This window comes from Babesia microti, chromosome II (genome assembly GCF_000691945.2).
Source record: "Babesia microti strain RI chromosome II, complete genome".
Classification (NCBI taxonomy): Eukaryota; Apicomplexa; class Aconoidasida; order Piroplasmida; family Babesiidae; genus Babesia; species Babesia microti.
In genome coordinates this window covers 1418664-1443924 of record NC_027206.1, presented here as the reverse complement: position 1 = coordinate 1443924, position 25261 = coordinate 1418664, and the positions used below count along the sequence as shown (strand labels likewise).

Here is a 25261-nt window from a genome sequence, read left to right as displayed (position 1 = left end):
GCTACACCCTGTTTATAATAAGTAAGTTTGTTATATTTACAGAACATATAAATGATAAGCTGGCACATATTATTGTGTAAATTTACAACTGGCAAATGTGCAGTCCAAGCCACTAGTTCTGTAGCTCCTACGGTAAAAATGTGTGATTATTGCATCATAAATCGATACTAAACAGTCAAATTAACTAATAACATTGCAAACTGCGGGTGTGTAGACTAATATATTAGAATGGTTAGGTTAAATGTTGTACTGTTTAAACAAGTTCCATTTATATTACCACAACAATACCTTGAGATGGAAAAATGCACGATAATGTGTTCCCACTGTCATAACCGGATGTAAATCGCTAATGATGGACGAGATTAAAGAACGTTTAGAGTTAGGTACCTTATGGGGTACATTTGGATATACTCCTTGTACGTATTAAACCATCTTTAACACACTAATCTTGGCCCCAATTATCGTAAATATCTCAATGGATAACAATTCTCAGCCTTACGAATTCCACCCGCCTACTTCTAACATTGATAAATCTATCGATTCCTTCGACATAAATGTTCTACGTTCTGCTAATGAAGGTATCGTGTTATTTATCCAGAAATTTTTGTCCCCTTTTCCTCCACAGAAGACTTTGACATTATGGTTTCAGATTTAAGAAGCACGTTCATTAACTGGCTCAAAAAGACTGAGATCAATATGAGGCTGGAGAGAGATAGACTTAATACCCTTAAGGAAACCCTGGCGAAGGACAGGGAAACCTTCCTATCAAAATTACAGGCAGAGAAAGCTGCAGGACTTGAGAGATTGGCTGTAATAAACTGCTAATTTTAGGAAGAGAGGAAGCGTCAAAACGCAGAAATTGCGTCTCAACTTAAACAGGTTCAGGTAGAAAGGGAAGATGCCAGAAGAAGAGTTAGTGAGGAAAGGGCCAAGATGGAAAAGGAGTGTGAACTACACAGGAAGAGGATGCAGATGGAGGCTGAAAAGCTCCATCAACAGATCAAGCTCTTTGAGGCGGAGAAGAAGAAAATTATAGATAATGCCATTGGTGAGTTATATATATAATATATTAAAATATTTTTTATTTTTTTTTTTAAATTTCGAAAATAACTAACATAGCAAGCGAAACTATGATCGACATAAATGTTGGCGGGGTTGTCTTCGAGACTTCCCGCCAAACGCTAACGCAACAATCAAACTCGTTATTGGAAGGAGTATTGAGTGGTAGATATGAAATAGGCCGGGATCGCCAAGGAAGGATATTCTTTGACAGGGACTATGAGCTTTTCCGTGTCATATTGAACTTTTTGCGCAATCCTACGTGTTTGCCAGTGCCCAGAGATTCCACTGAATCAGAACTGATAATCAATGAATCTTTTTACTACGGCATCAAATTTTCCCCATTCCCCCTGGGTAATATACTTCTCATCCAGTTTTTACATGTGGAGGGCATTCTGGCAATGAATATTTATCAAGTGTTGAAATGTTGGATGTAGGTCAGCAGTGTTGGAGAAGCTGCACATCAATGCAATCAGAGCGTGCTTATTTTGGTGGAGCTGTAATAAACAATTTCATTTGTGTATTTGGAGGACAAAACATGGACTATAAGGTAGCATACTTTTTTGACTTAGGCCCTATGCGAGACTGAAATGTACGATCGGCTGAGAGACACCTGGTACACCATAGCCAGTTTAAATCAGCCAAGGCGCAATAATGCCGGGGCATGCCACGATGGAAGGTGATGAAATTGCTTACTTAGGTTATATTGTGTGGGCGGTTTTGATGGAATTGAAATTTTGAAAAGTGTTGAGGCATATGATATGAGGATGAAGAATTGGGTGAAGGTTGCATCTCTTAACACGCCCAGGTCTTCAGCCATGTTAGCTTCTCAGAGTACGCATTTAATTTCAAAATATAAAGTGGAATTTTAAATCTTGTACACAAATTTGATGCAGTTGTTTAAAAATTGATGTTTAACATAATTGTGCTTGCTATCTATGTTATGTATTTTGGCATTAATTCATTGAGAAATGCATTTTGCTTTAAACTATGAGCATATTTAATAACATACAAATATGTAATATTTCAACCTTCAATAGTATATAATCATTAAGTAATGTATTGATGTATCATCTAAATTATTTGTCAATTATTTGCTTAAAATTTGATATTTTCATAGTTTGGATTTAATCTAGATGGCAATTTGTATGCCTTTGGGGGTACAACTGGTGAGAGGCTCAAAAGCGTAGAGATCTACGACCCTCGTATGGATATATGGCAAGAATCTCCGGCCGGTTTGGTTGAGGTTAACCGATGTTGATTTAGTCTAGGAGTGCAGGCGCTGCGTGCAATTACTTGAATGAAATATACATTATGGGTGGCATTGACAATTCACAATCTATACATGATTCGGTGGAGCATTGGGATTCAAGTACGCAAAGGCCATCATTTGTGCACGATATGCCAATGGGCTGCATGGATTGTTCAGTGGTTTCAGTGTCTGATTCTATAATGGTAGAAGATGGTTAATTTAGATTATTGGGGGGCAGAATGAGGAGATTTTGGGCAGTTGCCACTTTTATCGCCCAGAATTTGACGATTGGCAGCGTGGACCGTCACTTATCACTCCAAGATATGCCCATTGTTCAATGTTACTGGATCTCTAGCGCAAATGATCTTTAAGACATGTTGTTGAGCGTTTGTTTGATCTTGCATATATGATCGCAATATTTGCAGACATATTTATAATTATGCAGAAACGATGTGTTTAAATCTTTAGTAAGCTTTAATTCACTTTGAATTGATTTCAGAGCGTTTTTACACTAATAATATGTTTGAAGACTATACGATGTATATGAATCTAATTGAAAGGATTGAGCTAGTTTACACAATTTGTGACGAATAAGCTAATGAATTAATATAATTAGATGGATGTATAATTTATTAACTAACATAATTAATTGATAATACAAAGCTCGACAAATGTGATCGTGATATCGTTGTTGATAACATGTTTCAGAATTAATTCGTAAATTAACACCACAAAGTTATTGATTTTTGTAGTATTTTGAGTTTTATCCAAAATTTCTAAGCGTTAGTATAGCTATAATTGATAAATGTGTAGAAACGCGGCCCTATGTGGTGTATATATAGTACTATGTCAACACATGATCTAGTATTGAATTTGTCTCAATCAAGGCATAGCAATTACAGTTTCTCATTCGACTTCACTAAACCGCCAATCACGCGCATTAATTCACTAGATTATGCAAATTCTGATTTGGAACAATTGGGATTATCGCTAATAAGTAGTGAAATATATTAATATAGGCAAATGCGCGTTGGTGATATTGGCTGGTGGGCAAGGTACTAGACTGAAATTTGGAAAACCAAAGTTGTTACTACCGATTAACAACGATTTGACTATCTTACTACTATTTCTAAGGAGAGTTATGCTTAGAAGGTCACAGGCAAAATTGCCACCGGAAGTTAAAACGCGCATTTTTATACTAACATCTAGTTACACTAAGAATTATATACAAGAGTACATCCAATCTCATTTGATACCTGAATCTAGTGATATTGACATATCATCTCTTTGCATTGATATAATTTTACAAGATGAAGTACAATGCTATGATATGTCATTAAAACCACTAGACACGAACAACCCCAACGGTAATGGCGGTCTTTTTGGTGCGTTAGAGAAATGTATGAGTTTTTGGCAAGCGGACATAGATTTTTTGCATGTCATTGGTTCGGATAATATTTTCTCCGATCCACTAGACCCTCTATCTCTGAGTGTATTTATATCACAACAAAGGCAACACAAACAATCAGTGGATGCACTACTTAAATGTATTGAAACCGATAGTCCAAATATGGGGATTATCGCACTAAAAGTTGAACAGACAGGTGAAAAAACCCCATGTGTTGTGGAGTATAGTGAAATGGTGGATCAGGTTGCCAATCAAAGCGTAAAACTTGGCAACATATGCGATCACATATTCAGTGTACAATTTGTTAGAAGGTTTATCACTAGCCAGCAACACAAAAATATGCCATGGCATTTAGCAAAAAGGACGGCCACCAATGAAATAGGCGACGAGGTACTCGTATACAAGCTTGAAAAGTTCATCTTTGACATTATACAGCATTCGAACAATGTTATCGTAAGTCATTTGTGGTTTTATTGATTTTAACAGGATACTATTTTATGACGTTTAAATAAAACCATTGCGCATAATCATTTAGGCATATGTTATAACTACAAATGATTTCGCACCAATAAAATGCGAAACTGATCTAGACCCGAATCGCCTGAATAGCGCAATAAGCAAATACAGGGCTAGGTCCCAATTGTGGAAATAACGAAAAAGTACAAATAAAAAGTGGACTGCGTTGTCATATAATTGTACAAACATTAAATAACTAGTTTATCAATCGACCGTGTGGCAGCCTCATGGGTATCCGAATAGACTTGGGCATGGAAAAATAGTTGTCGTAGAAACTAAATCTAGCCTCCTTGTCTAAGTGCTTAAACAAGTCACCCACTTTGAGTTTGTTCTCCTTAATATACCCGGGCTACGTGGGTTAATAAATTACCTTAACTTGGATGATGAATCGAGGCTCCCATGGATCTTTGTGCGGAAAATCCTCAGCCTCCCCGCCATAAGGCGGGGAGTTTTCAATTAGTTTCATTATGGTACCGTTAGAGTGACAATAAATGGTATCCGAAAGTAACATATCATAAGTTATCTTCTTCCTTGGGTTATTTGAGTTATACTCATCCAAATGATTTTTAATATCACTTGGCAACGGAGGATCTCCGTAAAAGGGGTGTTGGAAATAATCCTCCTTTCCAAAATAATGCGGATTTAGCAATATATCACCCTCATCTACCGCCTCATCTAGTGTCTTTGACCATTTGACATCTCTAGGCACATTTACAGTATTTAAAACATAATCAGGAATTATGCCTGGCACTGCGTTTGTTATTTGGTTGACAAACTCAATAAGCCTTTGCCTTATGGCGTAGAAACGGTTCATGTCAATTTGAATATTGTTGTAAAGTGGTTCGTAGTTTTTAAGGGGCAATGGACGATGTTTTGGATCCAACATACGTTTTTGCCATTCCATATGAGACTTTATGGAATCCATTGGCGTAGGAATAGAGTCCGGATCACCAGTCAAGGGAAACTCCGTTTCCCTTCTGCTATGAATACCCATGCCCCTAGCATCTTCTACGCGCAGCCTTTTATCATATGGGTAAACCCTTTCAAATCTTTCTGCCAATGGCAGTCCTGCCTCAACAATTGCCCTAGCCCTTTCACTAGTGAGGGTAGGGTCTGGAATCTCTTTAAATTGATAACCCACTGTGCGCAAAATCGGCCTTGGATTTAATGGCTCATAACTGCGTAAATACCTGATTGTCTTAAATGGCACCAAGTGGTTCAGATTTGTATTCGGAGATACGGGCAAACGAGATAATTGAGTGTTGCATTTGTCATTCCGTATGTTCATACGCACAAGATCTTCATACCTTTCCGTTGTAGATAATTTTCGCTTCCTCACCAACCTATTCAATTCCATTTTTTTGCGATGCCTATTGGCCAGGCTTCGAGCGGAAGCGTGCAACACAAATTTATTTGCTGCGTTATCATTACAGGTTAATGTAGCGAATACGTTAACTTTATAAGATGATGTGTTATGTACATTTTTAAGGGGTAAAATCCCATATGGTGCAAATTTAACATTAATTTTTGTGAAGCAGTCGACACAAACCATAAACAGCACCCAATATAACATCACCTATAACGCCTGCCAACCATGGTCCATAGCCCATGGTTGGGCTACCTACTCTACTATGCTAGTCAAGTTGATAATTGAGTGTTACATCATTTGAAATATATGCGATTTGTCCTTGCTCCTACTGTTACAACGACTGATGTTGCGTTGAAGGAAGTAATTTCTGTGTCATAATCCACTATGCAATTGTCAAACTGAGTACAGTCTTCCTGTATCTCATCCTCAGATATTTTACTTAAGGAATCCGAAACTAACTTATCTATTTGATCTTCATTTATGACTGAATCACTAAGGTTTAGATCTATGTCTGGCCATAGCAAAGCATTATGCCCGGGATATCTATTGTTTAAGGCCGGGGATATATCCTAAATGACATACTAATATTACATTATTTGTACTGATAAGTGATACGTGAGGAATGCCCTTGTACTTGGAGAAGCCAAACTGTTCGATTGCAAGGTCTAGTTGGTCTAGAAGTTGTTGAATCTAAGTTGACCAGCGGTAACCTTTGACTTTGCCGATACATTGGCCACGCCAATACCAATAAAGTATCTACTCTTCCTGTCATTAGCATATATATTAATCGCCTTAGTGTCTAGAATGACTGGGAAACTAGATAAAAATTTCAACACCTGCGGAATTTAGCGACGATACTGGAAACCACTGCCAAAAATGGATCAATAAAGTGATATCTCAGATTTACCCCTTTGCTGAGTGATATATGGAAGTGACTGGGTTTCAAAATGTCAAATTTAGCATCTGTACAATGTGATTCCAGAGCGAGTGTGTATAGCGTGCGATAACAACGTTTGATGACATCTTTTCCAATTGTATTTGGGGGTACTAAATAACTAGCTATTTACCATATAGGTGGATCGTTGTATAGTAATTTCCCCTTACATACGTGTCACACGTCATAGACACTAGCATATACCCACACCACACATTATCACTACTATAGATAGCGAGCTAAATTAATAGTTTTAAGGTTATAAAAATGTTCAGTTGGATATTTTTGGTAGCAAAGCAAAATCTTGAAAGTCTAACTTGGCGTGCAATGCTTGGTGGATTGCCTGGTTTGCCTGTACAGCACTCAGAGCACTAAAGGAATTCACATTTATGTCCTCATCGCTATGCTTGAATATATATACTAGTTCCACTATGCAAGGCATGGGAACAGGTATTACAAGCTGTAATTGTTTTAAATTTTCAGACAGAAGTTCCAAGTGCGATTCGTTCTTAACAACCATCAGATTGTCGCTAGGAATAACGTATCCTAAGACCGTTTTTTGAGTATTTACAGCCACTTGAGTGAATATTTCACTAAATGACTGATAAGATATGTGTCTTGCTAGCACTAAATAATGACTTTAATCCTACCATTAATTCTCTCCTCCAACATATCAAAGTTCACAATCCTCCTTGGCAAATATTTTAATTCAGCTTGCAAATGTTCATCAATACACAGGATGAAGATCTTATGCATTTTTTCTCTCATAGAATACACATTTTCCAACTGGACTAGTGATTTGATATTACTGACTTCGCACAACGATGCGATATCGGATATGATTTTTAGGTACTTAGAGCTCTGTTCAATGGAATCTAAGATGTTAAATATTTCATTCCACCCTGCCTTAATCAAATCTAGTGTTTTATTGATAAAAACACCAATTGTAGCCTCCATATACGATTCGGGTCGTCCCAGTAATTCGCAATATTTACAACTAGTGGCAAGTAGCTCTTTGAACGCCTCAATTAGTCCCGTATCAAATATTTTAGGTATAATCTCCTCTATAATATCAGCTTGCAAATTTTGCCAGTGCGAAATCATATCAATTGTAGATTCGCTATTTTCAGTTAGTGAAGGCACTATTTCATTCCTCAATAACTCCAAGGAACTAATATGGTCTATTTCATTCCACTTAATTGCCAGATTAAACAATCCACCAATGAGTATTCGACAAACTTTCAGATTTTCAGGGTTCTTAGTTACTCCATTGAAAATAAGATTGTCGAATCCCGACATATTTGCCAGTTGTGATACGGATACGATAAAATCAGTAGATGTGTCAAAGTAATCATATGCAAAGTATGATAGTCGTGTCAAAATGAACCTTTTGAAATACTTTGCTAGTACTAACCCAACGGATTCCACTGGGTTCCATTCAAGCAATTTGTCTATCAACATATTCGAGTTTGGCACCTTCAAGTTACTTATTAGCAATTGTTTATTCTCTTCAAGCGAGATCCACGATTTGCCAAGTGCCACCATGCAGATATAAAATTGGAGTTTGATGAATAAAAATGAGTTTTCAATTTTGTTAAAGTGAGATAACTTGCTCCGTGAGTTTTCAAAATTGTACCGAAAACTCTCAAGTATGGGCTCGGCAATGCATTCAGCAACGAGCGGTTCTTGAAATAGTAAATTTAATGCAATGCAATATGGCAGGTAGAGCGAGTTCAGGATATCAAATTTAGAACCAGAAATTATGTTGTTAAACTCGGCCGGGTCTAGATCGCTGATTTTTGCGCTAAAAATGGCATTCCAATGGCAATTATTTTGGCTCCATTTTAGGAGATGTAAGGACTTGTGAGTTAGAGTGGCATTTTGCGATGGTTCATCCAATGAAAAAACAGAATTCACTAGGGATGAGTAAAGTGTTTCGAATTCGGCGTCATTTATAGTATCAAAATCAAAGGTTTCTATTTGCTTATCTGTGCTTATTTCTGTGCTGTTAAATGTTTTTTGACATTGTGCGATTGAAGTGTGAATTTTTGCGACAAATTCGGGATTCTTGAGCTTTTTAAGCCCAAGTTTATCGAGTAGATAGGTATACTGCATCTATCTAGTGATATAGATAGAGGAAAATAACACACAGATAATATCATTTGCTACATCAATTTAACTAATTTTGCACTGTAAAATTAATTATACAATAACTAATATGCGTCATATAAACAAATAGTTTATTAATTTGCAATATGTTAGCGGGTAAATAAAGTAGTTGGTAAACATTAGAACCTATAAAAATTGCGTTATAACCAACCCCAGTTGCATTTAGTGATATTTTACAAGGCAAAATTTTGTCAGCAATTTTAGCTAACGAACTTAAGATAACTAGTCCACATTCATCTCATCATCTTTATCATCATCTTTAATTTTAGCTTTAGGAATATCCTCAATTGGCAACTGGCGAAGTTTGAGTTTAGTGAGCATTATTAAATTCCTATCTTGCTGTTTTAATAACTTGATGGGCATTGAAATATGTTGCGATCTCTTTAGTTTCTCATGCACAGTTAAATCCACTATGGCACCATGGGAAAGCTTTCTGAAGATACAGGAAGGGCTGAAGGGAACAATACTCCACCCTTTAGAAGTAGGGTTACTGATGCGGAGTTTTTTGAAGGAGGGACATAGATCGTCCACCGAGCCAGCGTAGTAGGGCTGAGTCATATATGGTGTTATGGTATACAAGGACAGATCTGTAGTGACGAGAGAAATCTCCATTATCGCATGCTCATCGCTTATTGCTGGCTATGGCGCATTTAAATTCACCCAAAAAGTTATTGGGAAAGCCAGGACAAGGCGTTTGCTTGTGTTGCTTAAATTGCTTAGCCCTGATCCCATATGCGATTTGCTAGGTACCTCATTATTCACCTAGATGATGAGCTAATGGAAGCGGCATATTGTTTAAAGAATAAAAATATCGTATCCATCAATGACATTAATACTCATCAGGTAATATTCTTGTTAATTATTATTTTCAACAATCTACTGTTTTGATTACAACATAAAAACTCGTTAAATAGTACATGATTTTTTTGTAAACATTATAATTAAACAATTTACTTTTATTTTCAAATAAAGTTAGTTTTTCTGCTTCAAAGTGTTTGACATCCTCCTTAAATTTGGTAAATTTCTACTATCCCCTAAATTCTGAATATTTAATTTTAAATAAACCAATGGGTTTTATTTAAAATTAAATATTTCTTGTTAATAATATGAATTATATTATCATCCTCCTTTTGTATTAATTCTTATTATATCGTTGATGGAAATGACTATTTTTTTTAATGTTATAATTATATAATATTTTCCAACTCTATATCCTATAATACCTATAATACGATATATGTTTATGCAGGTTCGCGCAATACTTGAAATCGCTAAACATTTTTCCGACCGTAGCAACCACCGCCCCTATCTAATGGTATTATGCAGTTAATTTAGGGCAAAATAATGTCAATACTTTTTATGGAACCAAGCACTAGGACGAGAAGTTCATTTGAAGTAGCAATGAAGCTTCTAGGTGGAAGTGTACTAAACCTCGAAAATACAGCCAACACCTCCATAGCCAAAGGCGAATCGCTCAGTGACACCGTCAAAATGGTATCCAACTATTCCGATATAATCGTAATGAGACTAAGCGAGAAGGTAAACTATTATATGAATAATCCAAAACTTGTATACATCTCTGAACAAAATCTTATGAAAACAGTTAATTTAGGGCTCAGTAGCTGGCCATACTCATAGTGCAAGCGTGCCAGTCATAAATGGGGGGGATGGCGTTGGCGAACATCCAACCCAAGCACTTTTAGACCTGTACACTATACAACAGCATTTTGATGTATTTGACAAAAATCGTGTTCTCACCATTTGCCTCGTTGGCGACTTAAAACACGGCCGTACAATACACTCTCTTGTGCTTTTACTAAGTCGATTCAATGTCGTACTACACTATGTTGCGCCAGTATCGCTGGAGATGCCTCCAAATATCCAATTACAAGTTGAGAAGAACTTCCAAGATAATGTATGTGATATGTTTATGTAGGGAATACCAGATTTGGAATACCCCCGTCAATCTAGTTTTACTGGTATATCACAATCAGGCGCGGTATATGATGTAGTTTACATGACCAGAGTACAGAAGGAGAGGGTTTCTGCGGGCCAGTATGACAAAGTGAAACGCAATTACATTCTTACGACTGAGGAACTGGATAAGCTTGGTCCCCAAGTCAGAATAATGCATCCCTTACCCAGGCTATCCGAAATACCAGTGGATGTAGATAACGACTCCAGGGCTGTGTACTTTCAGCAGGCGCAGAATGGGCTGTATGTGAGGATGGCCCTACTCTATCTCATAATCCAATCACAGTAATACTTCAACATTTTAACGTTTGTTAACTAATTTCTATCCGGAAGTCAATTAATTTACTTTCATTATTACGAATTAGCTCATTTTCACATTCTGTCATTTGACACAAACGCACACTAACATGCGCATGACTAGCGAGAAACACAATTGGCGACATATTATTGCTTTAGTGATTGTAGTTGTGACTAATCGTGTAGATAGCCTATATTGGAAAATTTTAGTTTTTTTCGACAATATAGCAGGAAACTATGCGAGGAGTAATAAATAAGTTGGGAGGCGGATAAACCTTCAAATAAGCATTAAAACCCCAATAATACAACGCACGGCCTATATTCCGCAGGTTAAATGGCACATACGTGGATAGAGAGTTTTTACGGCATAAAGGGCAGTGAGGGGGAGGCGTTTCCTATGGAAATTTCCACGAAACAGTTAAAATGCAAATCATAAATTACAGAAAACAACCTGCGAGATTACAAAGAAAGTAGGAGTAAAAAGAAATTAGTTTAGTTAAACAATAGTATTAGCAGTATAGTAAAACGGGTGTGATTTTGGGTGGTGAATATAGTATTAGATAAGTAGCTCTCAGGGTGCAACGCAGCAATTTAGCCAATTACATGGACGTCAATTATAACTTATTAATAATCGCTAAACAGACATAATAGTTGGTTGGAGCAAGGATATTGCGGCAGTTGTAAGGTGGCAAGGCATGCATAATATCAAACATAATCCCAAAGGAGGGTTATTTATTGTAGTTTCATTCATGATCACAAAGCCACAAATAGCCACAAGTAGCTACTAATAGCTGGTAAGTAGCTGTGACGACGGCTACGTGAGTGCAATTGTGTGGAACGGGTATGAAAATATAGTGTCGAATTATCCCTAGGCAGCAAGAAAGTATGCCCAACATTAGGGATTCTGATATTCAGGATTCTCACTAAAATTGACACAAAAATTTTAATCGCCAAATACCGCATCAATAGTGTTGTACAATGGATCAAAGAGGGGCAATTTATCTTCGCACCCGCACGTGGATACGTGACTCCCATGACTTGTTTGACTACGAAGCTAAAAATCACGTTATTGAACGTGATTTTTGTACAAACGTTGGAACTATGATTGTACGTAACAATAATAGCGTATACTGTGTTGATCAGAGGGTATCAGAACAAACACGTGCAAATGGAATGGAACACCCTGATTACGATCACTTGCTTTGCGTAAAACCAGATGATTTCAATAACTACTATATTATACCAGCGGATCGTCCATTCATACATAATAAAAGCCATTTTACACCCAAAAAGCTCTGGCTAGTCGTCAGAAATTTGCCAAAAAAGAGATATGTCCTAGAAGAAAATGACATTATCAAGCTAGGACGCTTCAGATTACGCGTAAAACAAATGATTAAAAATGAACAGCAACTGAGCAATTTCGGGGAATCGTCCATTCTCGAACCCGAAACTGAAGTACTTACACCCAACAAGTCTTTCTCCGATCACCTATTGTCGGGGTCATCCATGACCAGTTTCGACCCATCCCCCTCACAGTCAAACGACATCTATCCTAGTGTAGCCATAGATAGGTCCATGGGGGGCGAGTTCAGCGATAAAGTTACTAGTGATGAATTGTTGGTGGAAAGTGATGCCACGACCGATGTACCGAATAGACAATGTAGAATCTGCCTGAGTGAGGGAGATTCAGTCGATGACAAATTAATATGTGCATGCGAATGCAGGGGATCCATCAAGTTTGTACATTCAAATTGCTTGAAAAGATGGATCAATTCAAAGTGGAATATCAAAAATGGATTTCAAAATCCGGATATGGTTTTTATTCGAGAAGTTGCATGTGAATTATGCAAATCGAAGTATCCCACTAAGGTTATACAAAACGGAAAGGTTGTTCAAATTGTCACGCTACCAAAAATGAAGCCTCCGTTGTTGGTACTTGAAAATATCACACCTTATGCCGTTAAGGGTTATCACCTACTCTCTATGGCCAATATGAAGGACTTGAAATTGGGAAGGGGGCATGAGTCAGACTTGAGGATCCCAGACGTTTCTATATCAAGGTACCATGCAACTATTACTCACGAGAACGGCAGTTTTTACCTACAAGACCATGATTCCAAGTTTGGAACGCTAGTGGCCATTAGGAAGCCACGTCTAATAAAACCGACAGGTATTTTATTTGACCATATTTAATATTTTTATGTGTAATGAATATACAAAGATTTAAATTATATAAATAACGTTAATATAGATTCCTTGACAGTTCAGGTGGGAAGGAGTGTATTGGATGTATCGGTTGATAAGATGCTAGGTATGTTCAATGGAGTGCTTGAATTACCGATATCAGCCTTAAATCCCGAGCAAACGGAAGTCATCAAAATTGAGGACGCAAATATGGACCAAATGTGTCCTGTGACTAGCGTTATACAAGGTAATATCGGGGGTCAGATCATTAGGAGCGTGGGGCATGGGAACAGACATACGTTAAACCTCGCTAATGTGGGCGGAGATATCAACATATCCGTTAACCTGCAGACCACCCCATATTTTCATAACTACGGCAATGATGGTAACGTTAGTAGACAAAATCCATGATAAAGAGGGTGTGAATCATACCCTGTCTTGTTATGTGGACAGATACTTTTAGTGTGTTGTATTTGCACCATTAATTTATTATTGTTTCTGACCTTAGTGCATTTATTTACATTTTATTTTCTATCTGTTATTCTTGTCAATGCGCCGTTCTTTGTTGTTAGTAGCTGGAGTTGACTCGTTGCTAATTAAAGTTGCACGGCTGGTATGCACTAGCTGGAAACTATGAAGCGGATTTGTAGTGATTTTAACTATAAAAAATTGAATTTGTAGTGCATAATACAATGCCTTGTACAGTATGCATTTCATTATACGTTGTTTCAAAATTTTGTCACTTTATGCGCGAGTAAGAATGCCACACAACTTACCAAAAATATTATTAATGTTACAGTTCATTGTGCTCAGCATTATCCTTTTTATCGCCATATTTATCCTCTTTACTTTTGTCTTTGCTGCCATCGCCATCCTCGTCAGCGCTATAATTATTATCCTGCTCTGCAGGCTTGGCTTTGACATCATCCTTTTCGGCGGGCTTGGCTTTGATCTCCTTCAGTTTCTCCAGCCTAGCCTCAGTCAGATTTTTGAGATTGACCGTCTGCTTCATTAGGGCAGATGTTGAAAGATTCGGTAACCCAATGGATATGTTCTCCTTAAAGTGATTCTCCAACCATTCGTCGAAAGAATTATCTGACTTACCATATTCGTCGGGGTTTTTAGACACCAGATTTTGGTAAAGCTCCAAAATCTCATGGTTCTCTTCCTTTTTCAGCAAAGAAACTAGGGTTACCCACTTGCTGAAGGCAATTTGGCGGGTTTTAGCCGGGGAAATAAATGAATTCAATTGCTTCAACTTCTCCTCCAGCTCCTCCAGTGTCGCTTTGTACCCGTATATTTCCAACCAATCCTCAATCTTTTTTGCTTCATCCTTTATATTCTTCTTCTCTTCATCATTGATGAAATACTCCAGCTTCAACTTATTATAGTGTTCAATTGGTTCACCAGCTACTATTGTCTGTGTTTGTTCTATGAGTCTGTAAGTATTGTAGACTGTAGACTCTAGGTTGGAGTGAGCCATTATACGATTGTTGTACTGTATATCCTTATTTATGTAGTTTAATAATGTTTCTTTTCTGGAAAAATATGTCTTTGAGGGGGTTGCATCTAGTTGTTTTACTTTCAATGTGACGTTTTTGTCCTTGTCATTGCCAGAGTTAGTTACCAATTCAGAATTAACCCGGATACCCTTATTATCCCTCGTAACTGTTATGCTTACTTTGTACAAGTTGTCAACATCTTTGGATTCAAGGTCATTTGAGGCTAAAGGTGAAGTGTTGGGGTTATCATTAGGTTTAATGCCCGTGATTATAAACTTTGGGAAACCATCACTGTAAACGGTAGTTTGAGTATTGATGTCATAAAATGATATTGAGAAATCTGATTTAACCTCCAAAACAATAGTCTTATTTGCAGCTAGTGTAAACCCTTTTGGAAATATTTCTTCCTCGTAAAACGGTTTATCGTCACTGCCACGATCATAAAAGCATTTAATTTCTAGAGGATGGTGAGATAATTCGGTCCAAGCCAGAAAAGACTTTGATGAAAGAGATGCTGCGACTAATCCTGCACCATTAGCAATAGCTTCGTCCGCATTTAGGTGAATTGCCAATGTATGAGGCTTGATTGCTTCCTCTATGTACTCTTTTACAATTGGTACACGCCAGGAACCACCAATTATTTCGATGCTATCCATATCAGAAAGTAACTTATTCGCCATGCCAAGAGCGGCATCTATGGGGTTCTTTAACAAATTTAATGAAGGCTTTATTGCTTGTTCAAATTCCTCACGGGTTATAGTAACAAATTCCTTCCCTCCCGCGCCTTGAATAGTGACTTTATCTGATAATCCCAACTTCTTCTTATAATCACCAAGGGGGATATTCTCAAAAGGTTTGCTATCTTTAGATTTATCGATAATTAATTTGCGTAGCATTTGATCGTGATATCTGCCACCTATGCCTAGTTCATAACCGATTCCTAGTGTTACAACATTGTGTGGTGTATTATCTGCTTTATTTCTTGGCATAATAGTCAAAATTGATACTTCACTCCCCTCCTCTCCTAGGTCATAAATCATAACAGTCGTGCCCTTTTGCATTGATTGGCATAATGTGATACCAGCCGCCACCGCCTGGTCAATAAATGCCAGGTGGGTAAACCCGGCTAAGGTTATAGCCTCTGCCAAAACGGATCTGGCTGCTAGCCCATAGTGTGGAGGAACCGCCATAACAAGGCTTTTATTATCTGCATCAATCTGGTCGGAAATATGTGACAGCATGTTGGCAGAAATTTCACTCCAGTGCAAGCTGGTTTGGTCATCTACTTTCACCGTGTAATTTGGGCTGAGTTTATTAATGGATGGAATTCTTGAATCCAATGTATATATTGGATTCCTGTGCAATCTTTGCCTAGATTCACTACCAAATAAGCGATATTCCCCATCGAGTGCCAGGGAATTTATGAATTTTCTCTGTCCCGAGGGAGTTAGGACGATGTCTAACGGCCTTCCAGGGTAGACCGTAGACACTTTCACAAACTCATCGCCGTAATCTATACCTACAGCTGCTAATTGCAACGATAGTTGCACATTAACAAGGTATAGGAATGTCGATGCGATAATTTTTATGGTAATCATTGTGGCAATTGGCATGGGGCAGTCACGATAGTATACGGAATTTTAACTTGGTAAATTTACCATACTTTCAACTTTTCTTCCTAAAACAAATCTTATGCATAGTATAAATGTTCAACTGTTTTATGAGTTAAATTCTTAACATCTATCTCAACATTTCAAAAATATATATTATGTGCGTTGTCTAATTCGTGTAATTGACAAGAGTGTATTTTATTTTTTTTAAGCACAATTTTCAATTATAAATTGTTGATATTTAGCTTTCCAAATGCTAATATTTGTAATAAAGGAACGCTTTGCTACAGACAATATCCACCGACAAATAGCGTCAAAAAATGACACAAAAATTCCAAAACATATTAGAACAACTATTATAAGTTATTTTTATAGTGCTTTTGTATGGATTCTAGAATTGGGTATTGTTGGATTCTAAAATTACACCTAAATTTATAAACGGTGAAAATGTAAATAAATTACACATGCTAAAATGTCGGTTTCGGACGCTTATACCTAGGCATAACAGGATCAGCCAAGCATTTTACTATTTCAAATAATCTATCTACATCCTGTTCTTCAGCTTTTCCTCTGTTAAATTGCTTCTCAGACTTAATATACATTCGGGCTTGTGGCACAGGCGGGGAGCGGATTACTAATGCCCATGATTGTTTGGTATTCATTCTACTCTTTAATGCAGCACGAATTTTAGTTTTTGGCGTACCCTCAGGCAATCTAACTCTAGTTTTGGCAATAAGAAGCTATGTTATCTTTCACAATCAGTAATAGATAAATATTTTACCATGTCTGTGGTAAAATATTGTTTTAATATAATGTGAATACATACCTTCCCATGCATGGCAAACTCTGGAGATATATAGGCATAGGATAATCTGCAGTTGTAAAAATAACTCCATACACAACTTGATACCTGACCAATGGGACTGCGTGTAACTGATGATAACACGACACTACCGGGTTTTAAATGCACAGATGAAAGCAAAGCCACTCTTTTCCTCCTTAAATGTGCGATTTGCGTGCAAAACAATTGATGTCCAAAAAGTGTTTTGTTTCTAACCTTAGGCAAATGTACTGTCCACGAAAGAGATGATGTGAAGGGACTTTGGTTGGAAATTATGTCAAGTGATGGTAAAAACACCCCTGATTCCATTCGTCTAATATTGACAGCCACCAGACCAACCGGTTGTGCAATTTCCTTCAGTTTACTAACTCAGATTTTGGTGTTATGCAATAACAAAATGTAAAAATACTTACTTGGTCAGTGTACTAACAAACTTGGTTGGGCAAATGAAATGGATACCATCATTTCCGGTGTATGATATCCTCACTATAGGCATTTCTGGCAACCCATCGAACCGATCATTGTCACTCAGATTTGAAATATTACAGTGGGTAAAGTTATTGAAATTATTATTACCAAAAAAACGTGTACATTCTTTACCATTCAACGCCACTGTGTGATATTCTTCATTGTGAAACATGACATCTAACCCTGATCTTTGACAGTATATTATATATTCTGCGATGAAATTAGACTGTATATTGCGATTGTATCCGCTAGTTACCATGTAAATAGTGTCTTCTAATTTTGAGTAAAAAATATAGGCAGTGTCCAAAATATGTCCATTATTATTGATTACGCAACCGTAAGAAACGTCACAGTCATTTTTTGGAATTTTGCACGAAATAAACTGATTTACAACTTGATATTTATCAATGCCAGTAAATTTGTAGACTATTTCACAGCCCAAGTCATAGAATGTCATGTTGGTTCTGATTATTTGGTATTCATGATAAACAGATTTTTCAAACCTACCGGGTAGACTATAGCCATTGTAATTTACATATTTTGTGCAACCTATAGTACTCCAGAATTCTAGCAATGGGGTTTTGATGATATCATATATTGGGTTAATTGTATCATCAACTTCTTTGTGTTCCATATCAAATGGGACAAAATCATTAGTAGGTAAAGATATTTCTTTTTTAATATTATCTGATTCACAGCTTAAATACAAGAGTTCCGAAATTGCATCGTGCAAATGTGGCATATCCACAGGGTTAAGTAACTTTTGGGCTTGAACCCCTCTATTGCTATTATACAAAATGTTGAAATTTGCACGGTAATTCATAATATCCCTTATTCGTTCCTTAACAAATTCATTTGGTTCAGGAGCAACTGCTTCCGCCATATTACTAATTGCCATGTAAGATTCTGCCAAATTGAGACTAGGTGAACCTTGTTTTATCTCATTTATGATCTTTTTACGAATTTCTAATGACACAGAATTTACAAATTCTTTATGTGCTTTGTTTTCCCCCTTGAGTTTTGGAACTGGAATGAAAGTATCTCTGAACCAGCCGCATGGGCGGCGATTCTGTTTCATATTTACTTTATTAGGTTCATAATTGTTTAAAGATTTCATCCGCAATTCTCTAAGCTTGGTTGCTCTTAAATTTACTCCGCCATATGCAAGTCTATATCCAGATGTTGATAACATGCACGAGGTACTACATATGGTGTTGAACAGTATTATTTGAGTTAAAAATAAAATATATAACTCAATTAACAAAAAATTGAACTTTCATTAAATAATCATACAATATCATTCGATGTTCACCAATATCTTTTTAATGTTTAATTACAATTTATCAGTGTAACATATGTGGTATTTTATATTTAAAGGCATTTTGATACTTATCCATACATTATATTATTACTTATACTGTATGAGCATATAATTAGCTAATTTAATTGTGTTAACAAGGATAGAAACTAGATATTAAATATAACTAAAAAAATAAGAAATTCATGTTCCACATCACAAAGTTGCAATAATATTGTCAATTATTTGTATCGCTTGGTTGGGTGATATGACGCCTCTAACCTTGCAAAAGATCTGCCCCTTAGCAATGAAAAGTAAAGTAGGTAGTGCCGTGACTTCAAATTTACGATTATATTGGGATTCCTGATCTACATTCACCTTTCTGATGGTTAAAATATGTTTATCGCGATAATACTCAGCTATTTTTGTCTAAGTTATTCACAATATACCAAATTTTTACTCATTACATTACAAGGTCCGCACCTAAATCAGTATTAATAATACCATGTAGCATAAAAATCCACTAGTAAAACCGATTTCTTATTCTTGGTATCTTCAATCATCTGGATTACAATTTTTGTACCTTATCCAAGGGTTCATTTGAGCCATCGTTATTGCCAGAATTACCCGATGACCAGAATGGATTGCGCTGAAATAACTTTAACTTATAAGGTTGTTTAAACAATAAATAATCCTGGGGTTCCTCGTAATAAGTTACAGATTTATAGATAATGGGCGAACAATCAGGCCCGTTGCACTCCTCACCATCAAGAAGTATAACTTGTTTATATTGATCGTAGGAAATAGCGTTTATTAGCGGTATAAACAGTAGTATAGCCCACATAACTAGCCCACGTATAGACAACCCAGGAATGTGGTGGTACTAATACTGATGTTGACCAACCAGCACTAGACTACTTTTGTGTAATAGAATTCGTGAGTAAAACTAAACTAGTATAATAGAATTCGCGAGTAAATTTGCAGATAATCTTATGTATATTGGTAATTAAAAATGTATTCTATCTCTAATTTCTGGATTAATCCAATACATACCGTGCAGCGTATCGCTCCATTGCTGGAGGGAGTATTTTGAAGAAAGTTTGGTGAAGCTTTTAAAGTACTGGCGGTCAAATATGTTGCGTTGGACCCAGCAGTACACAATCCCTGTAGCCACGCCAAATAAGTGAGCCGCCCATGCGATATTTGTGTGGAATCTCTTAGAGGTAATGAAAAACAGGTTCATTGCAATAAATACTTGCATTATTTGTAGCGCAGATAATTTAATTCCTGGAATTGGGAATATGGTTCTAAATGTAGAATTTGGACTAGTAGTCGCCATTAGATACATTAGACCGGATATTCCACCACTAGCACCAAGTACAGGGCTTCCATATAAGAGTGAGTGGCCAAGTGATGATACAAAGGTTGATAACCAAAATGATGTATATATATCAAAATTCGTTACATAATCTGAATTATTTAGATTGAATGTAGGGAAATTTCCATATCCCTTTATAATATTTGAAAAAAATTTAGATATCCCATTGAAGTCCATATTTACAATTCCCCTAGATTTTGAAAATTCATCCAATATCATGTTTAGCATCATCATATTGAGTGTTAGATGTAGAAATGATGAATGACTTATGCCTAAATTAGTTGTTATAATACAGACATTATCTGATAATCAGATAATATCTACCAATATGCGTGCTCACCTGCTGTGAACAGTGTATGATATCTTTTTGAATTAAGCGATTCACTAGATGCAATGAAATGACGTCTCATAAATCTCAATAAACTTGTGTTTTTTGAATTTTCGGCGATCGCCCACATCAGAAACACTGTTCCACAGGTGTAGAAGAGGAATTTTTTTGGGCTAAAGTAAGTGGTTATGAAATTTTCCCCATCATCTTCAAGTGAAAATAAATTAAACAATCCGCTGAAGAAATCTGGGAGTTTAAAACCCCTATTAGACGAATTACGAACCCGCAGCTCATTTATGCTTGATAACGGATTGTCACTAAAAATTGGCCTAGTCACATGTGTAACTACTATTACATCATCCGAATTATCTGATGTTTTGTTGTTTTCAGGACCTTGTTTTTCAAATGTAGTTTCTCTTGTGGAGAGTATTTCTGATTCATCAAAAGTATCTAAATCTTCAATTGCAAGGTCTTTATCTGTTACAGTTGAAACGTATTCATCAATTTCATCATTTACATCAATTTGTCTGCGTATATGGTTATATTCATCATCAATATTTGTTCTATTGAAAGTTACAATCAGAGAATCATCATCCAAATTATCATCCTCGTCGTTTATTTGTTGGTTATTTGCATCAAACTGGCTGGTCTCACATATTGTACATGTAAAACTTCTAAAATCAACGAAATAATACAGAGTTACGGTGCCGATTGTCGAAATAATTGCTGCTTTGCCGCCACGAATTATAGTTGAATTACAATGTAAGCTACTAAGCCCAAATTGTTTACAGATGTGAGATTTGGAACGAAACTGATTGTATAAAAAATTATGTTTCACATTAAAAAATTTTGATGAAATATGAGTTAGTATCCTGCCAAGCTGTGGATATTCTATGGGCATATTATCAAGTTACTGATGCTACAATTATAGTGTGGGAGTTTGGTCACTATGAATTCATAGTTTTCTCATCGTTTATACGTTTCTGAGTTATTTTATCGATAATAGTTGAGATTTATTAGTTTACTAGAGGAAAAAGGACAATTTTTTGCAAAATTTCCTTCTAACATATTTTAAATGTAACTTACAATCTTCCTTGCATTGAAAAACAATGGGTCCAATGGAAATAGTAACAGTAGATAAAATGCTAGTACTGTTCCTGCGGTTGTTAGGATTTTAGGAGACTATATTTGGCATATCTTACTAGAAAAACGTAAAAGGGACCGATTAGACGGGCAATTGCAGGGCGATCTGAATAGTTCCTAACACTATTCATTGTATGGTTAGCCCTGGAATTAATCAATTTGCGGATTAACAACCGTCTGCAAGTTAATCCAAACATTCCCAAGAAAGTGTATTGGACCTCGTAGTGCCAATGACGTGGGATGATACCGTACTATAGTATGGTGTATGCTAAATTTTGTAATACAAACTATATAAGGCAGTAAAAATTTACTATTTCCAATAGTCAATAATTACTAATATACAAATTATAACGTTGCGGAAGGGATACTAGGGCGTATAATAATATTTGAATGGCTGATAATCAAGCGAGTGAGTGTAACTAAATTTACACAGTCTTACTATCTAGGAAGCTTGTCCATTATCTCAGAATCCTCCGGATTCGCCGTTTGTTTAAGTAGCCATTTGTGCATATGATAGTGGCCATCGTGCCAGTCATAATTGTACTTATATTCAACATTTGGAAGCCTTTTGGCCCCCCTAAAGTCAGTTTCTGGTAGTGGCTCATCAGCAATTCCTACTCCAGCATATACATTTCCTGCAGGCCCAAGAATCACATAATCATCATTATCCTTTGGCGACTCCAGCAAATCATCGATCCCTCTTTTAGTCAGCAGTCTACGTCATACAGTTCACTAAAACATTTATCAAAAGTCGTTATTGGATTACCTGGCAGAATTTAGTGTAAATGCTATATAGTCTACAGACTCCTTGTACATAGCCTTGGATACTACCTTATTGTATTCACTGAATATGTAGAGATAAATGCGATAGGGCAAGTTCCACCCTGGTGGAGTGATCAACTTCATTGAAGAATACCCAGGTTTGGACATTGCAGTGCCTTGAGGGTAGAACCATAACTACATATTGTTATTAGTTACCTGCAGTGGCTCAATACCTCCCAAGTTAAACACTGGCGATTTTATTGGCTGTCCCCTCCTTTTTGGGTGTTTCTTGGCCAGCCAAGGCACCCAATATAGGGGCCAAGTGAAAGTCATATCGGGTTCTTTAGCTGCTGGATATGCATCTGGCGTTCCTATAAATTGTATATCAAAGTATGAATCCATTGCGCGATCTGGAATATTATGTCCTGTTTCCAGGAAATTGCTGTGTTAATTGAATTAGCAAAATTTACACATTTGGTAACATGGTAAAACTAAACTTATAGATATAGATGTATTCATATTCATTTGTGCTAATAAATTTTGTATTAGATATACATGTCTTCATATATTAAAATCTATCTTTTTCAAATTTATAATATGATAAGATGTCTACCTCTTAAAATAGTTAGTATCCTGAGCGTTAGAGAGCTGCCGCTCAAAATCCATAGAGTCAACAAATTTTTGAATTATTGGATGGCCGCGGATTGATTTACCCCTAGGAATATCCTCCTCTGGAGGCACTTCCATTTTCCACCTCTTCTTTTGTAACGCACCTAAGTGAAATGCATGCAAACCGGAATCCCTCTTCCTTTGCAAAGCCCTCTGCCTTCCTGTTCTAATGTGAGGATCTACTGGGTCTATAAAGGAAGGATTTCTTGTGGGCCTACTCATCAATTCAATTTGATGTTGGCGTTTTTCGTGTTGATCTGTTAATTTGATACGTTTAAGCGGTTGACAATCAGTATAATAGTACAACTCATTGTCCACAATCTCATACTCATATGAACCAACTTTACTGTATAACTCGATAAACTTTTCAAGTTCTGTTTGTGGAATCCGTTTAACGCAATTTGCCCTCGCATTTTGAAGTAGTTCATAGATTGTTTTGTCAAAATCTGAAATGAATTCCTGTCCCTCAACTTCTTTAATATCCTGAATCCCCTCCCCCTTTAACAGCGATAGTGTTGGATCTAATGGCAATTTAAACTTTTCAGGTGCCCCTTTAAAAACCTTTGCATCTACCCAAATTGGCTTTTCATCTCTGGTGGCATCCCTATCCCTAATCTGCTCTTCCATGGTGTCAATAACATGTTGTTCCAAATTTTCCAAGGTCAAACCAAAGTAATTTTTCAGGTGTTCAGCGACTTCTTTATCCCTAAATATCTTCTCTCTATTGATATATAAGTGGCGAAGGAGATCATGTCTATCGTTTCCCTCGAACATCAACGACACCCGATTTAATCGTGTATTTTTAAGTCCATTCAGGGATATACTTACAAATGTAGGTTTAAAAAATAAACATTTTAGTTGTACACATTGTGTAAATGCGACAAATATGAGGAGTACCAAATGGAATCCAAAATTCCAATGAGGCAAAGATGTGGGCATCACATGTTAGTAATACTGCCAACCACACATGCAATCCTCTGAGTCTACCCTTGCCACTTCGTTGTAACGACTATCATTTGCTAATACCACGCAAACAATTCGATCGATTCTAATTATTGTACACTTGTAGCTAATAGAATTAGAAATGACATTAGTAGATATGGGTGCAGGCGTGCCGGGTGACGGGGAAATAAAACCCATTAGGCAAGAGAAGACGGTGGAAATAATGGTGGAAGAGATTAGGGAGAAGATTGTGGAACTTCCCAGAATTCAATATTTGGAGAAAATTGTAGAATATATAAAACCGGTCATCCAATATAAAATCAAGGAGGTTAGACGTCCAGTGTACATTGAAAGAGTTTTGCACGTACCAAAGATTTTGGAGGAAGAGAAGATCATTGAAGTACCTCAAATCAAATATGTAGAGAGGATTGTGGAAGTGCCAACGTATGTCTATAAGGAAAGGATTATTGAAGTACCTGTTCCTATGATTAGGGAGACCATTATACCAGTATTGAAAGTTCATAGGGTAGAACGGGAGGTTGAGATACCTACAGTGTCATTTTTAGTCGACAATAGAACGATTAATGATGACGGTTTTGATAGCACCAATAATGTAAATTTTGTATCAATGGAGGTTAACCGCACACTAAACGCCGAGCTGGATACAGTTAACGTAGATAAGGGTGGGCATATTGATAATGTTGTTTCGAATGAGGAGATTTTAGATGGTAAGAATGACGATTTGGCTATGAATAAAGCGAAACTGATGTTTGGTTTTGACGAGCATTTGCGAGAATGGGTCGCCAGTTGGAGGAGTTGGAGATCCTGGACTTTCACAGATTTCAGAATTTGGGCCAATAAAAACATCAAAGAACCCCATTCCAAAACTGGCAATTCCCATAATGAATATATCAATGTAGTTGACAATGACGAGGAGATTAGGCATGGAAGGTTTAGGTTGAGACGAGGTGGTAAGGGTAAGCGCAACATATCAACTGATGCGATTTCTGTAACTGATAACTTGGGAATCTCAAAAATACCTCCAACAAAATCTATGATTGCTGATATTGCCAAATTAAATCACTTTACTGGTAGTTGCTACATGAGGGGTTATGTACACACATAACCCCTAGTCCGCCAAAGTCGCGACTTTTCTGTA

At 36.7% G+C, this 25261-nt stretch overlaps 16 protein-coding genes across 16 annotated transcripts; 6 read left to right on the top strand and 10 right to left on the bottom strand.

Annotated features, from left to right (window-relative positions):
* Positions 476-2666, top strand: BMR1_02g04155 (Kelch motif; the record flags this gene model as incomplete). Its single annotated transcript, XM_012793132.1, has 10 exons — positions 476-578; positions 599-810; positions 832-1048; positions 1120-1413; positions 1434-1609; positions 1632-1738; positions 1760-1893; positions 2196-2305; positions 2326-2514; positions 2535-2666. 10 exons carry the CDS (start codon positions 476-478, stop codon positions 2664-2666), a joined length of 1674 nt encoding a protein of 557 aa, XP_012648586.1.
* A 491-nt stretch (positions 2667-3157) lies between these two features.
* On the top strand, positions 3158-4371 carry BMR1_02g04150 (UDP-N-acetylglucosamine pyrophosphorylase; the record flags this gene model as incomplete). The annotated part of the gene is made up of 3 exons (XM_021481760.1): positions 3158-3308; positions 3331-4172; positions 4255-4371. The coding sequence occupies 3 exons, from the start codon at positions 3158-3160 to the stop codon at positions 4369-4371; spliced, it is 1110 nt and encodes a 369-aa protein (XP_021338365.1).
* Positions 4432-5787, bottom strand: BMR1_02g04145 (conserved Plasmodium protein, unknown function; the record flags this gene model as incomplete). The annotated part of the gene is made up of 2 exons (XM_012793130.1): positions 4432-4584; positions 4606-5787. The coding sequence occupies 2 exons, from the start codon at positions 5785-5787 to the stop codon at positions 4432-4434; spliced, it is 1335 nt and encodes a 444-aa protein (XP_012648584.1).
* Positions 5788-5897: 110 nt separating this feature from the next.
* BMR1_02g04140 (conserved Plasmodium protein, unknown function) lies at positions 5898-6726 on the bottom strand (the record flags this gene model as incomplete). The annotated part of the gene is made up of 5 exons (XM_012793129.2): positions 5898-6173; positions 6196-6294; positions 6315-6420; positions 6441-6651; positions 6672-6726. The coding sequence occupies 5 exons, from the start codon at positions 6724-6726 to the stop codon at positions 5898-5900; spliced, it is 747 nt and encodes a 248-aa protein (XP_012648583.2).
* Positions 6727-6809: 83 nt separating this feature from the next.
* On the bottom strand, positions 6810-8653 carry BMR1_02g04135 (hypothetical protein; the record flags this gene model as incomplete). The annotated part of the gene is made up of 2 exons (XM_021481759.1): positions 6810-7165; positions 7189-8653. The coding sequence occupies 2 exons, from the start codon at positions 8651-8653 to the stop codon at positions 6810-6812; spliced, it is 1821 nt and encodes a 606-aa protein (XP_021338364.1).
* A 276-nt stretch (positions 8654-8929) lies between these two features.
* Positions 8930-9265, bottom strand: BMR1_02g04130 (hypothetical protein; the record flags this gene model as incomplete). The annotated part of the gene is made up of 1 exon (XM_012793127.1): positions 8930-9265. The coding sequence occupies one exon, from the start codon at positions 9263-9265 to the stop codon at positions 8930-8932; it is 336 nt and encodes a 111-aa protein (XP_012648581.1).
* Positions 9266-9275: 10 nt separating this feature from the next.
* On the top strand, positions 9276-10970 carry BMR1_02g04116 (aspartate carbamoyltransferase catalytic subunit; the record flags this gene model as incomplete). Its single annotated transcript, XM_021481758.1, has 6 exons — positions 9276-9453; positions 9474-9550; positions 9957-10022; positions 10043-10246; positions 10320-10622; positions 10644-10970. The coding sequence occupies 6 exons, from the start codon at positions 9276-9278 to the stop codon at positions 10968-10970; spliced, it is 1155 nt and encodes a 384-aa protein (XP_021338363.1).
* BMR1_02g04115 (hypothetical protein) lies at positions 11313-11414 on the top strand (the record flags this gene model as incomplete). Its single annotated transcript, XM_012793124.1, has 1 exon — positions 11313-11414. The coding sequence occupies one exon, from the start codon at positions 11313-11315 to the stop codon at positions 11412-11414; it is 102 nt and encodes a 33-aa protein (XP_012648578.1).
* On the top strand, positions 11957-13573 carry BMR1_02g04110 (conserved protein, unknown function; the record flags this gene model as incomplete). Its single annotated transcript, XM_012793123.1, has 2 exons — positions 11957-13148; positions 13230-13573. 2 exons carry the CDS (start codon positions 11957-11959, stop codon positions 13571-13573), a joined length of 1536 nt encoding a protein of 511 aa, XP_012648577.1.
* BMR1_02g04100 (Hsp70 protein) lies at positions 13956-15905 on the bottom strand (the record flags this gene model as incomplete). The annotated part of the gene is made up of 1 exon (XM_021481757.1): positions 13956-15905. The coding sequence occupies one exon, from the start codon at positions 15903-15905 to the stop codon at positions 13956-13958; it is 1950 nt and encodes a 649-aa protein (XP_021338362.1).
* BMR1_02g04095 (Aminomethyltransferase mitochondrial) lies at positions 16742-18775 on the bottom strand (the record flags this gene model as incomplete). The annotated part of the gene is made up of 3 exons (XM_012793121.1): positions 16742-17014; positions 17101-17479; positions 17529-18775. 3 exons carry the CDS (start codon positions 18773-18775, stop codon positions 16742-16744), a joined length of 1899 nt encoding a protein of 632 aa, XP_012648575.1.
* Positions 19097-19724, bottom strand: BMR1_02g04090 (Thioredoxin; the record flags this gene model as incomplete). Its single annotated transcript, XM_021481756.1, has 4 exons — positions 19097-19309; positions 19330-19363; positions 19385-19443; positions 19464-19724. 4 exons carry the CDS (start codon positions 19722-19724, stop codon positions 19097-19099), a joined length of 567 nt encoding a protein of 188 aa, XP_021338361.1.
* BMR1_02g04085 (Rhomboid-like protease 6) lies at positions 19887-21487 on the bottom strand (the record flags this gene model as incomplete). Its single annotated transcript, XM_021481755.1, has 3 exons — positions 19887-19912; positions 19934-20530; positions 20599-21487. 3 exons carry the CDS (start codon positions 21485-21487, stop codon positions 19887-19889), a joined length of 1512 nt encoding a protein of 503 aa, XP_021338360.1.
* A 46-nt stretch (positions 21488-21533) lies between these two features.
* Positions 21534-21926, bottom strand: BMR1_02g04080 (hypothetical protein; the record flags this gene model as incomplete). Its single annotated transcript, XM_021481754.1, has 3 exons — positions 21534-21569; positions 21673-21768; positions 21789-21926. The coding sequence occupies 3 exons, from the start codon at positions 21924-21926 to the stop codon at positions 21534-21536; spliced, it is 270 nt and encodes an 89-aa protein (XP_021338359.1).
* Positions 22097-24099, bottom strand: BMR1_02g04075 (conserved Plasmodium protein, unknown function; the record flags this gene model as incomplete). Its single annotated transcript, XM_021481753.1, has 6 exons — positions 22097-22148; positions 22169-22444; positions 22496-22686; positions 22708-22933; positions 23105-23264; positions 23286-24099. 6 exons carry the CDS (start codon positions 24097-24099, stop codon positions 22097-22099), a joined length of 1719 nt encoding a protein of 572 aa, XP_021338358.1.
* Positions 24245-25228, top strand: BMR1_02g04070 (hypothetical protein; the record flags this gene model as incomplete). The annotated part of the gene is made up of 1 exon (XM_012793116.1): positions 24245-25228. The coding sequence occupies one exon, from the start codon at positions 24245-24247 to the stop codon at positions 25226-25228; it is 984 nt and encodes a 327-aa protein (XP_012648570.1).
* Positions 25229-25261: the final 33 nt, after the last annotated feature.